We start from the raw sequence: 15,558 nt of genomic DNA on the forward strand, positions 1-15,558 counted from the left end.
GCCAGTCTCTCAGTGTGGGAGAGACCCTCCAGCACTGCCAACAGCTCTCTCTGGAGAGGTGTGTTACAAACAAAGGGCACCTCTTTGCTTTCTTCTGGTGTGCTGGCTATGGGTGACACTGCCTTATCCTTTTTTCCCCAAGGGGATGTTCTCCAATATAGAAGCAGAGCCCACCCAGTGAGGACAATTCCCATCCCAGCCCTGAAGCTGATCTAAGGCTGTGTTGAACAGGGAATTTTTTGTTCTTTAATTACTTTTGAAAGATATTGCTGATGAGATGAGAAACTTCACACCTCCTAGGAAGCTCTCAGGTGTAGAAGCAATTCTCTCCCTTGCAAAATGGAGGGGAAAGTGTTGTGAATCCTTTTTGTTCCCGCTTGACAGCTTGTTTTCCCCTTGTAGAGGCTGGAGATCACCACCTCTTAGCCTGTGTCAGAGCAAGGCTGCTTAAATTTTCTTTGGGATCTCTCACCCACAAATCCCTCTGCAGACACCAGTACTGAATGCAGCCTGTAAGCACCCTGTAGAGGAGGTGTTTTATAGGGAAGGCATCTGAGTAACTCATTGTTTGTAGCAGCTTTTGTTCGGCTGCATTATGGGCCTGCAGCAGTGTTCTGAAGACTGGGGGGCACTGATGCTGAGGAAAATCAGATCTAATAAGCATAGGTTAGCCCAGCAGGAAAGGTGTAGGTAACTACACTGATGCTTGCAATGGGCTTTGTGTCCACCTGTGTACTGGTTCTGCTGCATGACATGGAGTTACCTTTGAGATGCTGCACAGCAACATACCTGTGCAGTCCATTCTGCTGCTGTGGTCTGAAATGCATGTGGGGAGAGGAATGGAAAGCAGCAGTCCAGAGTCACCAAGGTCTCTAGTTCCCAAAGCTGTCTGAGTGGCTTAAGGAATATGTTCCAGCATCTCATGAAGCTGAGTGGACAAGTTTCTACACCTGTATTAATATGAGATTTGTATTATATGAGAAGTCAGCCTGGATGGTCTGAATGGCCCTTGCAGACAGAACTGGCTATGGTCCCTTTCTACAGAGGGGAAGACAGGCAGCTGCCTGTCATTCCACAGTGGAGGAAACCAGGTATGAATTTGCAGCAGTTTGTGATAGTAGTTTGGTTTCTATCAGTGATCCCTACCCCACCATGGGGAGTGAAGTCTGATGACTCACCTGGTCCCTCACCAGTCCCACGGTGTGGATCTGCCTCTGTTTTCCAGAAAGCTCTGTCTTGACATTCTCTGTGCATAATCTGGGGATTTAAAAAACACCAAAAAATTGATGGACAGCTGTTTTCCTGTAAGCCTTGCAGCTTCATGCTCACCTTTGTCTGGAGGTGCTGCTGTTGGAAAGACAAGCTATTCAGTGGGCATGGTCAGAGCATGTCCTCAGAAGTGTGTAGGATCTGGATGTTGAGCAAGGGTTTTGTTTCTGGCTGTTGGGGCTTGCAGGGGGCAGAGGATCAGGAAAAGAAATGCCAGCACCTGTTACATCAGCTGTCAGGGCATGGGCAGAGAACTACAGTTTCTGGCCCTGTGGGCTGTGCTAGGGCTGATGGCCAACAGAAAAGTCTGTTTGTGCCTTTACAAATGCCTGTCACAGAGATGAACTGGACCTTCCACCCTTCCAGGTCATCAGTTTATGTGAAGGCAAAGCATCAGCCTTGTTGATACAGTCAGAAAGTGCCTACCAGCAGCATCATCAGTTGTCTGTAGGGACTGGCAGCCTGGCACTGTGCAGGGAGAAGGAGGCAGGTGGGTCAGACGCATGCGTTTGCAGCAGCAGCCCCTGGCTTGGGCATCTGCACGTAGCAGCCAGAGGGCTGTGCTCGGGGATCAGACACTGGCTTGCTCCCAAAGACCCCGGGGCAGGACTAGCAAATCTGTTGAGAGAGGTTTAGTTTTGCCATTGTTTTCCCCCATCCAAGCAGGCTGATGTGACTCAGAGTTTTCTCAGTGTCCTTCCAGCTTTGGAAGTTGGCCTCCTGGCAAAGACAACTTCCCAAGGGTGCTGTAAAAGCAGACCCCTCCGGGAGGAGCCACCCTCGCCCCGGTGCCCTCTGGTCAGCGGAAGCAAAACCCCTCCCAGGGATTTTGCTGCAGTTCTCTCACAGCTGCCAACTGGACCCAGTGACTGGGGCTATTCACTTATGGAGAAAAAAAGGCAGGACACAGCAGCTGTGTTGGTGCAGGTCAGGAGACATAGCAGGAAGTGGGAGATGAAGATACACTGCTTGCTAAACACCTGCCAGGAACCTCATGCTTGGCCTTACAAATGTGGCCCCACAGTGGCTGCTGGAGGAGTTTAGCCTGTGGCTGCAGACTGAAGAGGCAGTCAGCAGAAGAGGCTGTGGTAGGCTGCTGGGTGTTGTCCCATCACATCCCTAGGAATTAGTGGGGTTTAGCCCTTGTTTTTTCTGTTTTTCAAGGGCTAATCTGTATTAACTGTACTAGCCAGATGCAGAACCCCTATAAAAGCTGGTGTCAGAATGAGCAGTCTAAGCATGGAGAGCAAAGTCTCTAACAAGGGGTACTTGTACCTGAGTACAGCTCCTTCTGTTTGGGGGCTGGGTAACCTGGGCTCCTGAGGCACGTGGCTCCTCCAGAGAGCATTTCAGTATCACTAAGAGGAGTTGCTGAAGTAGGGAGACAGGAGTGGCCGTGCTGGGGCTGTTGCTTTTTGCAAAGCCTGAAGTGGAGAGCTGTCATGCCAAGGACTTGTATTTATTTGGTTGCCATAGTGCAGAGCTAACACTATATTGTCTGGCTTCGTAGCAAGGGGCGGTGCCACAGCCCCAGGCACTTCAGCCTGGCTTTGTCTGCTTGAGCCTCATGTGATACTAATTTCCACACTGTTGGTTATCAGCAGCCTGCCAGGTATGTGTCTTGCCTTTACAAATACAGTCATGTAGCAGCAACAGCAGCAGCTTTGATTTTTGGCTTGGCCCTAGTGCCCTGGGAGCATACATGCCCATTGGATTGCCCAGCAGTTTGTTGGAGAAATGCAGGGGGCTCCTTTTGGTTAGGAATCGGTGGGACAAGCAGCCCAGATCACCAGAATTACCTGGGAAATATCTGCCTTATCTCTGATGTTTGTGCCTTCTGGAGTCACTCAGGTTTTATTTCTGCTTAATCACTAGATTGGGGGCAACCTGCCTGGCTGTGCTGAGAGATGTGTCACCTGGAGGTGTTATGTGGCAGATAGCATGGGGCTAATGAAAGGGAACATGGCAGATATATGAAAGACTAATGAAAGGGAATATGCCAGCAGTGTCATTTTGTCACCTTAAGTCTGTAGGTTTGGTGGTCAGTGGCAAGCTGGAGACCAAGGGGAGATTAAAACTACTGTTCAAAGGCCACACATCAGAGAAGGAGGCATCCCAGGTCTCATTCTGCAGCCCTTCACTTCAATGTATTCTTGGTGCTTACCAGCCCTGGTAAAAGCTGACAGATGAGTGACTCATGTGACAGATGCCACCAGAAAGGTTGTCTTGTGGGCAAGTAAGCCAGAGTCACCTCTGCTTTTCAAGAGAGATGACAGTTCTCTGGAGGGGACCTTTTCCTGGGACATCCAGAGCAGTGATGGCCTCCTGTGAGCACAGGCAAAGGTCAGCTCTCCAGTCAGCTTTTCACAGCAGTGGAGGTCCTTTTATATGTCATTTCTGCTTCTCCAAAAGACTAGGACAAGAGGATGCAGAGTGGTAGTCAAGCAATAGTTTCTGTGGCCTTTCCTGGGAGGTGCTTTGATTCTACAGGACCTCTACTTGCTGCTTTCCCTTTGCCAAGGGGTGCTTGTAGGGTCCATGCTACTGGCAGTCAGTTGCTGGCAGAAGCCTGCTCCTCGGGGTCATGGTTTCCCTGTTTGCTCATTGTTAGATGCTTAGGGTTGGAAATCAAGTCATGGCAGCTGGGATGGGCTGCTCAGGTGGTCAGCAGTCAGAGAACTGTTTTGCTGGTGCATGAGCTTTGTGCATCAGGATCAGCTCAATGTGTTCAGGCTGTTCTTTAGTACCTTCACACACTCTAGAGCCCAGAGCCACTGGTGTGTGGTCAGGCTTGCTCTTTGGTTTGGAAATGAGCTGGGAACACCAGTCTCATGTCTTACAGTGGTGACACAGAAGGTAATCTGCTTTCCAGAGAACACAAGGCAGTGATAATACAGGACTGGCTTTTGGGGGTTTTGTGTTTTTTTTTCCCCCCTCCAAAATCTGTTTGGCATAATCCCAAAACAGCCTTCCATGGGGATAGGTAGAAGACCAATCAAGCAAAGTGGCTGAAAGGATATGAAATATGTGCATTCCTGGCTGTACCTCTGTCCAGAGATCAGGATCAACTACCTGTGAAAAGTGGTGCAAAGGAACTGTAAGAGATGGGAACCTGCCCAAAAATGGCTTGGAAGGGTATCAGCAAGAGGACCCAGCTCTGACTTCAGTACATCAAATGCTACATGTGACATGAGCCTCTTGGTACAAAAGCAAGAGTCCTGTGCAGTAGCACAGCCTGGCTCCCTCCTGAGGGGGCTGTCTTGGCTGTGTGGCAGAGCTTTCTCCAGAGGTAGTGAGGGGGATGTGGATTTCCCTCCCTGCAGGGAAGTGGGGATTAAGCACTGGGGCAGGTCTCACAGAGCTTGTCTGTACACGGAGATGCACTGCAGGGGTTTCACAGCCAGGCTGTGCTTTTGGCCAGATGTCAAAGCCCAGGAAATCATGCTGAAGCAAGCAGTGGTTTTGCCTGATATCTCAATGGGCCACCAGCTAACACTGGCAAAGGAGAGCTGAGTCTGATTTCATCTTGCTTGGCACTGGCACGCGGGTGTGCAGGGAGCCACCAACGTCTCTGTGGCAGTTTGGGGGGGATGCATTCTGGCTCCATTTACCTGATGTTATGGTGCTCTTCCCTAGGCTTCTCCCCGGGCTCCCACATCAAGCACCTTTGACCTCCAGATGAAATTTGTGTGTGGCCAGTGCTGGAGGAACGGGCAGCTGGTGGAGCCAGATAAAGACCTCAAGTACTGTAGTGCCAAAGCCCGCCACTGGTGAGCAATGCGACTTTTCCTTTCTCCCCACCTCTCCTCAAGGGCAGGGATTTTTTTCTCTTGCCTTTTCCAGGGCTTCATTTGGCCTCTTTGGAAGAGGCTGCAAAGTTTCCTAGCAGCCTCTTGCTGTTGGAGGTGTTGATCACTGTAGCAAGCATTGCAGATAGCTGTTTTTGAGTTTCCAGCTCTGTACTGTCTGTGCCTGCTGCCAGCGCTGTGCCAGACTGTTACTCCTGGTGCATACAATTCAGCTCTCACAATTCCCTTTTTCCCAGTTGCTATCATTTCTTCTTAGCAAGGTCACTAGTAGAGTTCTCTGCACTTGTTTATCTGCACTCCTAGCCTTGCAGATGTCTGCCAGGTCACTATCAGCAATGATTCAGGCTATTCTGCTTCCTTTTAAATTGCTTTCCTTGGCTCTTTTGTTACTTTAGTTGCTCTTCTTTGATGCATGTCTTGTATGTTTGCACCTCCTGGCTCCTTGGGGCCCATAAGGATGTTTGGTGTGATAGAGTCATAAGAGTAGTTTGTGTTGGAAGGGACCTTTAAAGGTCATCTAGTCCAACCTCCCTTACAGGGATATCTTTAACTTCATCAGGTTGTTCAGAGCCTCATCCAGCCTGACACTGAATGTTTCCAGGGATGGGGCTTCTACCACCTCCCTGGGTTGTTGCAGTGTGTCACCACTCTCACTGTAAAAAATGTCTTCCTTGTACCTATTCTGAACCTGCTCTCTTTTAGTTCAAAAACATTACCTTGTCCTATTGCTGTAGGCTCTGCTAAGAAGCTTGTCCTCATCTTTCTTATAAGCCCTCTAGAAGAGGAATATCAGCTGATGTCATGAGTTGGGTCCTGGAAATTGGCCCATCTCACCCAGGCAGCCTGTCAGGATAGGATGAAAAAGTTTATAGGACTACTTCTCCCCTAACAGAAGCCCCAAAGGCACAGTCCAGCATCCTGTTGCAGATGTAAGAGATGAAAGAGACAGAAGCAGCAGTTGCTGGAGGAAGTGAGCATGTGAGGGTCACTTCCTGGAATGGGGAGGATAACAGCTCTGTGCAGCTGCTGAACAGAGCTGGGGTTTTGCTCAGGGTATCTCCTGGTGCTCACTCACTGGTGCTAAAGGAGAACTAACACTTCCTGGCACCTGTTCATAGGAAAGAGCTGGTAATGACTTGCTTTTCTACTGCACCTTTCAAAGAGAAAATACTCCCAAATGGGTTTTATGGAGCTGACTGCACAGGAATTGGCTGTGTCAGAGGGTGGAATGCAGCTGTTGAGCACAGTGATGCCATGTGAGACCTGGGGGAGACTATTGTGGCTTTATAAGAAGAGATACCCCAGGAAGTATGTGATAAGTACAGGGAAAAATTCTCCTAAAAGCCCCTTCTTGTGGCTTCCCTCTCAAGGATGTGCATAGCTAGGAGCAGCCAGGCAGCGCAGAGACAAGCTGGACCAGAGTATCTGGTTATCTCTTGAGATTTAAGGGTCTCTGAGGAAAATAAAATCCTGTTCTGCTCTTCCTTTTGTCTCTCTTCATTCATTTTCTCTTCTTCAGCTGGACAAAGGAGCGCCGTGTCCTGCTGGTGATGTCCAAAGCAAAGAAGAAGTGGGTGTCTGTCCGGCCCCTGCCTTCCATCCGCAACTTCCCACAGCAATACGATGTAAGCCCCGTGCCTGGCACCGCCAGCTGCCCCTGACTTCCCACCATGGTGCCCTGCTTGGAGGGCTGCTCCCTTGTGGGCTTAGTGAAGAGGCAGGTATGTGTTAGCTGAGGTGAGAGGCAAGGATGGGCAGATCTCAACACACCAGCAAAAAGAGTGGGGCAGAACAAGGAGCAGCACCCGTTCAAACCCCTCTGTGCTCGTATGTGAGCTTGTGTTGTTGCTGTTGATCCAGTCACCATCTAAAAAAGTGGCTGACACAAGGTTTGGGAATTGGATTTAAGTCTCCCCTTAGGTCAGGGTTTCTCAGTGTGGGTGAGAGGCCAAGAGGAAGAGCTTGGGAAAAACCTATCCCTTCCTTTGGCTGGGTGGCTATAGATTGTGAAACTTCCTCATGGTGTGTTTTGAAAGCAAAACGAAGAACTCGGCTAAAAAGCCATGTGCTGCTGTGAGGAAAACTGCAGCTATCCAGCCCCAGCCCTGAGTGTAGTGTTTGATAGCTTCTCTTTCACGCTCCTTTCTTCCCCTGCCCTGTGGGCAGGCAAAAGGCCATGCATGAGGCCTTGAGCACTCTCCAGTTGTAGGTCAATTGTTAGAAGCTGGAGAGGGGAGCAATAGTTATTTACAGCTGCTGCAGTAGAACACAAGGCCAACAGGTAAGCTGCAGATCATGCAGCAAAACAGGTTGCCATAGGAAAAGAAGCAGGAGTTAATGCCATACAGTGTGTCCTGCTTGTGACCTCTCCTGCATGCAATTTAATAGCCCGGCTGGGTTTGTGAGCCCGCTTTCCCCTCCAGCAAGGAGTGTTTGTGCAGGTGCTGAGTTCTGCTCTCTCTCTTTTACCAGTTGTGTATCCATGCACAGAATGGCAGGAAATGCCAGTATGTGGGCAACTGCTCCTTTGCCCACAGCCCTGAGGAGAGAGACATGTGGACCTTCATGAAGGAAAATAAAAGTGAGTGGGGGAAACGTGGGCCAGAGTCTGGGGAGTGGCAAGAGGACATCTGGGCAGTGGATGCAGGGTCTGTTCAGACATGCTCTTGGTCACAGAATGCAGCTGGACAAAGCTGGTATTGTGAGCTTAGGTGGGTTTGTGGTGCAGGTCTATCCACAGTAACTTAGAGCTGCTGTTTTCTTGAATGTGTATCTTGAGTCCCTCAAGACATGGTGCACACTGGTCCCATGTCTTGGCATTGCTTCATTGCTGCCTTCCCTTTCTGCAGCTCTTTGAATCCATTATCCCTTCAGTTGCCTGTACTGTCCCAGGTCTGGCTCTGCATGGAGCTCTGCCAAAGCACTGGGCCTGACCTGTAGCTGCTCCATTTTCTTTCTTGTCTGTCTTGTATCTGCCTTGGCTTTCTTGCCCTTGCTCCTGGGCTGTGACACTACCTGCTTATGGGATTGTATTCAAGGGGATGGATCCAAGATACTGAATGAGAACATCTTGGCCAGTGCCTTTGTGGAGGAGCTTTTCTGGAATTATTCAGGCTCTCAGTTTACCTTTGGGGAAAGGTGGGGATTGCCCATGTCCTGGATTGTTAGCTCTCTGGCAGCAATCCTTGTTTTTTCAGACCAACAGTAAGCTCATAGCAAGGCCAAATTGTCTAGGTGCTGACCTAGCTCTGTGGGGAGATGTTGGAAAGCTTGAAGAGGATTTCAGGCATGCCCTGAGTGAGCCTGGTCTTTGTGCCTGGCCAAAGGGTCTTTCTCTCTGCTGGACCAGAGCCTGGTACTTGGTAAAGTACCTGGGGCCTTTAAAGCACATCAGACTAGTCTGGGTGTGTTTGCTGAGGCACCAATGTGGATCTTCAAATGAGAGTGTTGTTCCAGTCGGGGGGAATTTGCGTTCGTTATCCCCAGTTGCCTCCAGTTCCTCAATTACCCACTGAGTGAGGAGTAACTCACCAACACATTGCACTGCCAGCACTGCAGCGCTGTCTGCAGGCATTTATAAATGTTTGCAGAGGCTCTCTCAGGAGCTGCTCTTGGAAGTGCAGATGTGCAGTCAAAGCTTCCACTCAACATTTCCTTTCCTGCTGTTATCCCGAGTGGATTTTAAATCAAAAGCACCAAGAGGACCGCACCCTGCTCTGCAGCTTTGAACATGGTGCAAGCTGTCAGTAGATCTTGCCCCCTTCCTTAGTGTTTCCTGTGGCCAGCCAGCTTAGGGGTTCTTCTACCTCTCAAGTGCTGAGGATGAAGTATAAGCTTAGAGGGAAGGGGCAGATCTGAATCTGTCCTCCCTGGCCAGAGCAAGATGTCTGCTGAGGCCAAGCAGAACCGGGCCTGGTGGAGAATCACCTTGTGGGGTGAAGTCCATGGAGATCTTGTGGCACTTTCCCTCCTTCCTGAATACTTTGGTCGGGTGCAGTCATGGTTACCCTTTGACACCCATGCACCCCGTGTGGTGTGAATTTGGTTCCTCTCCACAGAGCTGTCATCTGGGGAGGTGACATCTGGCCTCCCAGGCACAGGGCCCCAGGCTGTCAGCAGGTGCTGGGGCACAGGAGCAGAGAGAGGAGGGCTGCCCTAGCATTGATCCTTTTCCTATAGTTTTTCCTCGGTTGGGTTTTGCCTGAGAGGTTGTCTGAGTGACTTCATGAGTTGCCTTTGTGCAGTACTAGATATGCAGCAGACCTATGACATGTGGCTGAAGAAACACAATCCTGGGAAGCCTGGAGAGGGGACACCGCTCACCTCACGAGAAGGGGAGAAACAGATCCAGATGCCCACTGACTACGCTGACATCATGGTAATCAGCTGATCTCTTGTCCTTCGTCCCTCTTCCTTGGTGCTGACAGTCTGCCTTTCTCCTGTGCTTCAGGTGTGAGCTAGCAGGGACTGCATTTCTCATGTGGGAAAGAGCCTGTGCTAATGTGGGTTAAATTAACAGCTTGGAACAGCAAAGCAAGGGCAGCACAGATGAGGTGGGAAGGGATTGACCTGGGGTCAGCAAGGCTCTGCAATGGCTTTTCTGTTAATCCTCAAGTCAGTAGGAGTCTACCTGAGGTTCCCTTTGCATGGGCTCAGCCTCTCCTCAGAGTTCTCTCCCCACTCCTGGGAAAGCTGGTCTGTTGGAAAAGAGGAAGAATTAAGTCTTGAGCACAGAGGCCTAAGAAAACTGAAGGCAGATGTGTCTCCTTAGTGCAGGAGCAGTGGCTGGTGTGAGGGTCTGTGCTCCTAAAGAGTCCTGCGTGGCCTGTGTGCCTGGGGGCCTTGCAGCCAGACCCCACCTGGGCTGTCAGCGTGGGCAGGGGGACGATGTCAGTGAACTGAGCTGCCCTGTTCTCTGAGCCTGTCTGAGCTGTAAGGAGACCTCAACAGAGCATCTCCTCTACTCCACCTTAAGTGGCAGCACGGTGCCTTAAAGATGATGTGACAGCGAATTACAGGAGGTTGTAGACTGAGCAGAGCTTCCAGGATGCTCTGGAAGGAGAAGCAGAGAGACAGTGGCAGCAAGGGGTAGGCTGATAGGTGTGACTGTTACTGCACTGACTGGCCCTTTGCCCTACACCTGCTAGATGGGCTACCACTGCTGGCTCTGTGGGAAGAACAGCAACAGCAAGAAGCAATGGCAGCAGCACATCCAGTCGGAGAAGCACAAGGAGAAGGTCTTCACCTCCGACAGTGACTCCAGCTGCTGGAGCTACCGCTTCCCCATGGGGGAATTCCGGCTCTGTGAAAGGTATCCTTGTCTGAGCTTCCTCCTGTGCTGCTGCTGCAGGGACAGGGCAACAGGTCCAGGGCCCCTACCATCCCTCCTCCTGCTTATCTCACAGAGTCCCCAGAGACTTCTTCTTGGAGGAGGAGTGTGACAAGCTGACAGGTTTGGGTGATGATGAGGCTGGTCTTGGAGCCCAGAGGTGCTTAGCCACACCACAAACACATTCCCAAACACATCTTCAGGAAAGGAGAGTGAGCTTCACCTCTGCACCTGTGCCCTCCATGGCCAGGATGCTCTCAGCTCTCAGGCTTCTGAACAATTTGCTTGGCCCAGTGCTTGGGGGAATCCCAGGTGCTTTATTAAATGGTTTGAATGCCTCACACGCTCTAAGTGAACACCTTGAGGTGTCTTCAAGAGGCTTGGGATGATTAGAAATGACATTTTGGTTAGAGAGGAGGCTCTGTATCTTGTGGCTGTTACCTGGCATTTCCTCTCCTGTGGTGGTTTTTCCTCATCCCTGCTGGTCCAACTGGACCAGCTGACATTGTTTTGCTTTGTTTACTAAATCCCCTTCTCTGTTAGCTGCTGTGTTTTGTACCCAGCCTCTGCTGCCTTCCCCAGGCTGCACGTGGGTTTGTAGGAGAATTGTTTCATCCTTAGTAAAGAGACTTCACAGCATATTTTGGTGGGCCTCAACAGAGCATGGCAGACAGGGAGCCCCAGTCCCTGCGCTGGGGGTGCCCTCCTGACCCTGCTCCTTGTGCTGGCAGGTTCCAGAAGAACAAGAGCTGCCCCGACGGGGAGGAGTGCCGCTACGCCCACGGCCAGGACGAGCTGACAGAGTGGCTAGACAGGAGAGAGGTGCTGAAGCAGAAACTGGCCAAAGCCCGCAAGGACATGCTGCTCTGCCCCAGGGATGACGACTTCGGGAAATACAACTTCCTATTGCGGGATGGGGTATAGTGAGGGCTGGAGCCGGAGGGGAGCCTGTCGGCTGGAGCAGCACGGGGCGGGTTTTCCAAGAGTGGCAGTAGCAGGGAGAGCGAAAGCTATGTCTTGCTTCAGAGAACCTTTTCTTTTCTTTTCATTTTAAGATGATGAGATGATGATTTATTAGTGATGAATGAAATTGTGAATTTGATTCTCCTTGGCCAGCGAACGCCGTGCTCACTAACTTTGTGATCCCTCTTCTCTCTCTTCTTTCCCCCAAGTTCTCCTTCCTCTCCGTCTTTCTGGTTTGGCTGCCCTTCATTCAAAGGAGTGGATCCAGTCTGTCTTGGCCTGTGAATCAGGGAATTTCTCTGTGTCATTCTCTGGCCCTTTAGTTTGCAGTGTGGCCACAGAGGTCCAGAGGACAAAGCTGAGAGAAAGGGCCAGACATGAGGTGAAAAGGTGACCATGAAGTTCATGTGCTCCTTTTCTCAGTGCTGCAGAGCAAGCTCCACTTACACCGCTGCAGCTGGCCTGCTCTCCTGGGAGCTCAGCATCAGAAGGATTAGCAATTGAGGTGCAAAAGAAGGAAAACCTCTAGATCTGGCTTAAAATATCTAAGCTTAAGCTCCTGCTGTCTGTGTTGCCCTGAGGCATCAACTGGTGCTGAGGAGGGTATCAGCCATCTGGTGTAAAAGTAGCAAAGTAATAAAACTGCTTGCAGCAGCAGGAACTGGATTGTAGGTGACTTCAGACTCTTTCAGCTGACTGTATCCAAAAAGCAAATGGTGACTCCTCATTAGTTGTCTGTCTTGGTGTACAACAGGTATTGAAGGTGGGTAGTTTGGGTTTGGTTTTTTGGTTGGTGTGACTGGTACAGGTAAGACTGAAGCCATCTAGAAGGTGTAGTGGAGACTCTGACACACCCTGTGTCACTGTAGTCCACAGAGCAGCATCAGTCAGGGGAAAAGCTGTAACCAAAAGGAGCCTGTGCTTTTATGTTGTCTTGTGTCCTGAAGTGAGAGAGGGAGGTAATAGTATTCCCTTCTCACTCTTTAAATGGCATGTGTTACTGCTTATTTAGAGCTGCTTTTGAACCTGCACTGCCAGAAGAACTGCATGGGGACATAATGAAAAGGACACCATCGAGCAGCATGTGTGTGAGTTACTGATGGGAATCCAGCTGGAAGTGCAGGGTTACCAGTACCAGAGGTCCAGCCCCCTTCTGCCTGAACCAAGGGCAGGGAGCCTGTGTACATACAGTGCAGCCAGGATGTGACCCAGAGTAGGGACCACAATGGAGGGTGAGTGGCACAGTGGGACCCCGCCATGTGCCTGCTCCTGTCCCACCAGATGGGCACCATGATGGGGGAACCAGTGATGCTGAGCTCTGTGCCAGGATTTTTGGCTGTCCTAGTGGCAGCAGTGAGAGGCAGTACTGCTCTGTGTGCCAGCCTTGTCCTTTCTGGCAGCCTCATCCTGTAAGCAGTAAACTTGTGTCCTGCCATGAGCTTCCCCTTCCTCCTCTCCTCTGCAGTCCAGCTGTGCTTTGCAGCTTTGCATGCATGGATGGTACCATCCACTCAAACAAAAGCACGTCTCCCTCTCAGACCTCTTGGGGGATGTCTTCTTCTTAACAGAGTCTCCCAGGACAGCCACCTCAGAGCTCTTGGGGCTGATACTGCTGTATCCACAGTAAATACAATCTGGCTGTGAACTACTTGGTACTTTGGCATTGGTGGGTCCCCCTTTTCCCTCCCTGCTCCCATATAGCTAGGGTTCCCATTTTCAGGAGAGATGGGATGTGGTAATAGAGAAGATGGGGAAATGCAGGAGATGCTGAGGGCAGCTGGCACTGTTCTAAGCCAGCCTCCAGGTAGGTGCCTCAGCTCCACTGGGGTCACTTGGCCCAGCTGCATGATGGTCTTGGTTCATTCCAAGGATATTGTGTGCTCTAAGCTGATTTTGCTCTGAGATTATTTACTCTCCTTTAAAATGTGTATAGTGGTCAGCAGTTTGGTATGAGCTTTGTTCTTGGCTGTAGAGCACCTTGAGATCTCGCCTGGAAGGGACCAGGACCATAACATCTGATGCTACACAGGTAGCTTATTGGGAGAAGAGGGGAGAGAAGCAGTTATTTCCATCTCTGCCCACATGTAGAGAGGAGAATGAGATGAGAAGGGATCTGTAGTGCTGTAGGGAAAGAGGGTGATCAACACACTATCTGACATGGCAGTTTTTGAGTGGTCAGCTGCTGTATTTTCTCCTCTGCCCTTTGCTGTAGCTATCCAGATTGTACCTTCTCCTTTTGCCCCTTGGGCTCAACTGGCCAAATTTACAAACAGAGAGAGACGGGGGAGGAGGTAGGCATCAGCTCCTGGGCTGTCTTGTTTTGCTCTTCTTGGGCAGAGATGCCCAGGAAACAGCTCTGGCTCTGGGCACGTTGGAATGTGGCTCTTGTTTTTCAGTCAGAGCTGCACCTCCAGCACGACTGTGGCGTTCGCTGTGCTGTGATTCTCACGCAGGGACTGGGTCGGGTCACAGCGTGGGTAGCTGTCCCCTCTCCCTGCCCCTGCTCGCTGGTGCTCCAGAGGCTCGGGGTGGGGCTGAGGCAGGGAGAGGGGCGAGGGCGTGCAAGATGAGGGAAGTCCATGGTCACAGGGGTTGCATCAAGTATCTTTTTGTTTTCCCTGATATGATAACCTGGTCTGTGGTGTTGCAGTACTTTGTCACCAGACTCGTTCTAGTGTGTATATATGTGACCCCTGCCATGAAGCATATATACACAGGTATTAAATATATCGCTCTATATAATATTATATGTGTGTGGTATCCAAGGAATCTTTTAATGAGGGTAAAGGAAAAGGACTCAGGCCAGGAAACGCAGCATCTCCAGTTTAAATATGGAGACTTTTATCTGGGTGAGGGAAAGGGCAATAACAAAGAAGGGAGGGTTTTATATAGGTAGGTATAAATATGGAGATGGGGCAGGTTTCCCTGCTCACATTTCTGAAAGCCCCTAGGATGTCCTCGCAGACCCATCTCAGTGAGAGATTGCTATACTGCTAACGAGTTTTAATGCTAAGACTTTGCTTTTATTATTTGGAGGGTTGTTGTGGAAGGCAGGAAGCTTCACACTCAACTTACCAGGCTCGCTGTGTCAAGCCAAAAGGGGTTTTCTTCAGCAGGTTCTGTACCTCCCAGCGGAACTGCTTGTGGTGGCTCTACAACAGACAAACCACAGGTTGTAAGGCTGCTGTAGTGGCCCATTCACAAAACCCTGTGATAACTCTCTCTCTTTTCTTCATTCATGTGTGGGGAAAAGAAAACTTTGCAGCACTGCACCAAATCTGAGGGCTTTTTAACAAAAGAAGGGATGTTTTAGTGTTATGGCATTAGAAGAAAATCTCCTATCCTGTACAATTACCACAGGCACACAAATCACTCTGAGGGGAGACTTGGATTTAGACCAGGTTGTGAAATGAGGAGAGACTCAGTGAAAAATCTTTCCCCAGATCCTTTGGTAGGGGCAGGGATTTAGGTGGCAGTGGTGTTGGAGTTAACCTGACCTTTGGAGAGAAAAGTGAACCAAACCAAAAAAAAATATAACCCTACTTAGCTTGTATGAAACTGTATGTCAAAACTGGATGGGTTTTAGCAAGTGAAAGGGACAGATAGCAAGGGGATGCTGCAGTTCTGAGCTGGGTAGTAATGATTTTTGAGTCCTTTAATATGTCTTTGTATTAATATAATTTAAGAATACCACGCTTTACTATTAAAAAAGAACTTAGTATCTTTCATAAGGTCTAGTATCAGGATAATAATAATGTAGATGTTTTAACAACATTTTTGTTTTTGTTCTTAAAATAAATAAAACCAACACCACCAACAACAAACCAGACTTGCTTCTTTTAGCCTTTGTAATAGAAAATAAAAGTGTGCACTTTAAACCCTCTCCCGATCCTGTGTGTGGTCACCTCTGTCCAACAGCACAAAGCTGAACTGCTTTCCAGTGGCCCTGCAGTGAGGAGGGAAGCAAAGGGAGCACTTCAAGCAGTGGCTCACTCTTGCTTTCTCCCATCTTGGAGTATAATTCACTGCTCCTCTCTCTGTGTGGAGAATAGAAATGGAGTGGAATGGAATGGAATAGGAAAGAATAGAATAGAATAGAATAGAATAGAATAGAATAGAATAGAATAGAATAGAATAGAATAGAATAGAATAGAATAGAATAGAATAGAATAGAATTAGAGTGGAATG

The 15,558-nt window shown here is 49.7% G+C and overlaps 1 protein-coding gene across 6 annotated transcripts in view; it reads left to right on the forward strand.

The window, feature by feature from the left end:
- The window catches only part of ZC3H7B (zinc finger CCCH-type containing 7B), a 49,186-nt gene extending 33,933 nt beyond the window's left edge, over nucleotides 1-15,253 (forward strand). For all 6 annotated transcript variants that reach the window (XM_068142543.1, XM_068142544.1, XM_068142540.1 and 3 more), the window contains exons 18-23: nucleotides 4,906-5,039; nucleotides 6,598-6,703; nucleotides 7,551-7,659; nucleotides 9,323-9,456; nucleotides 10,226-10,389; nucleotides 11,139-15,253. In XM_068142543.1, the coding sequence (XP_067998644.1) occupies nucleotides 4,906-5,039; nucleotides 6,598-6,703; nucleotides 7,551-7,659; nucleotides 9,323-9,456; nucleotides 10,226-10,389; nucleotides 11,139-11,331 (840 nt within the window). In that variant the 3' untranslated portion in view covers nucleotides 11,332-15,253. The remainder of the gene's footprint in view (nucleotides 1-4,905; nucleotides 5,040-6,597; nucleotides 6,704-7,550; nucleotides 7,660-9,322; nucleotides 9,457-10,225; nucleotides 10,390-11,138) is intronic.
- Nucleotides 15,254-15,558: the final 305 nt, after the last annotated feature.

Source organism: Melanerpes formicivorus, unplaced genomic scaffold (genome assembly GCF_026170545.1).
Source record: "Melanerpes formicivorus ecotype bairdi unplaced genomic scaffold, bMelFor1.0.p_v2 SCAF_8, whole genome shotgun sequence".
NCBI lineage: Eukaryota > Metazoa > Chordata > Aves > Piciformes > Picidae > Melanerpes > Melanerpes formicivorus.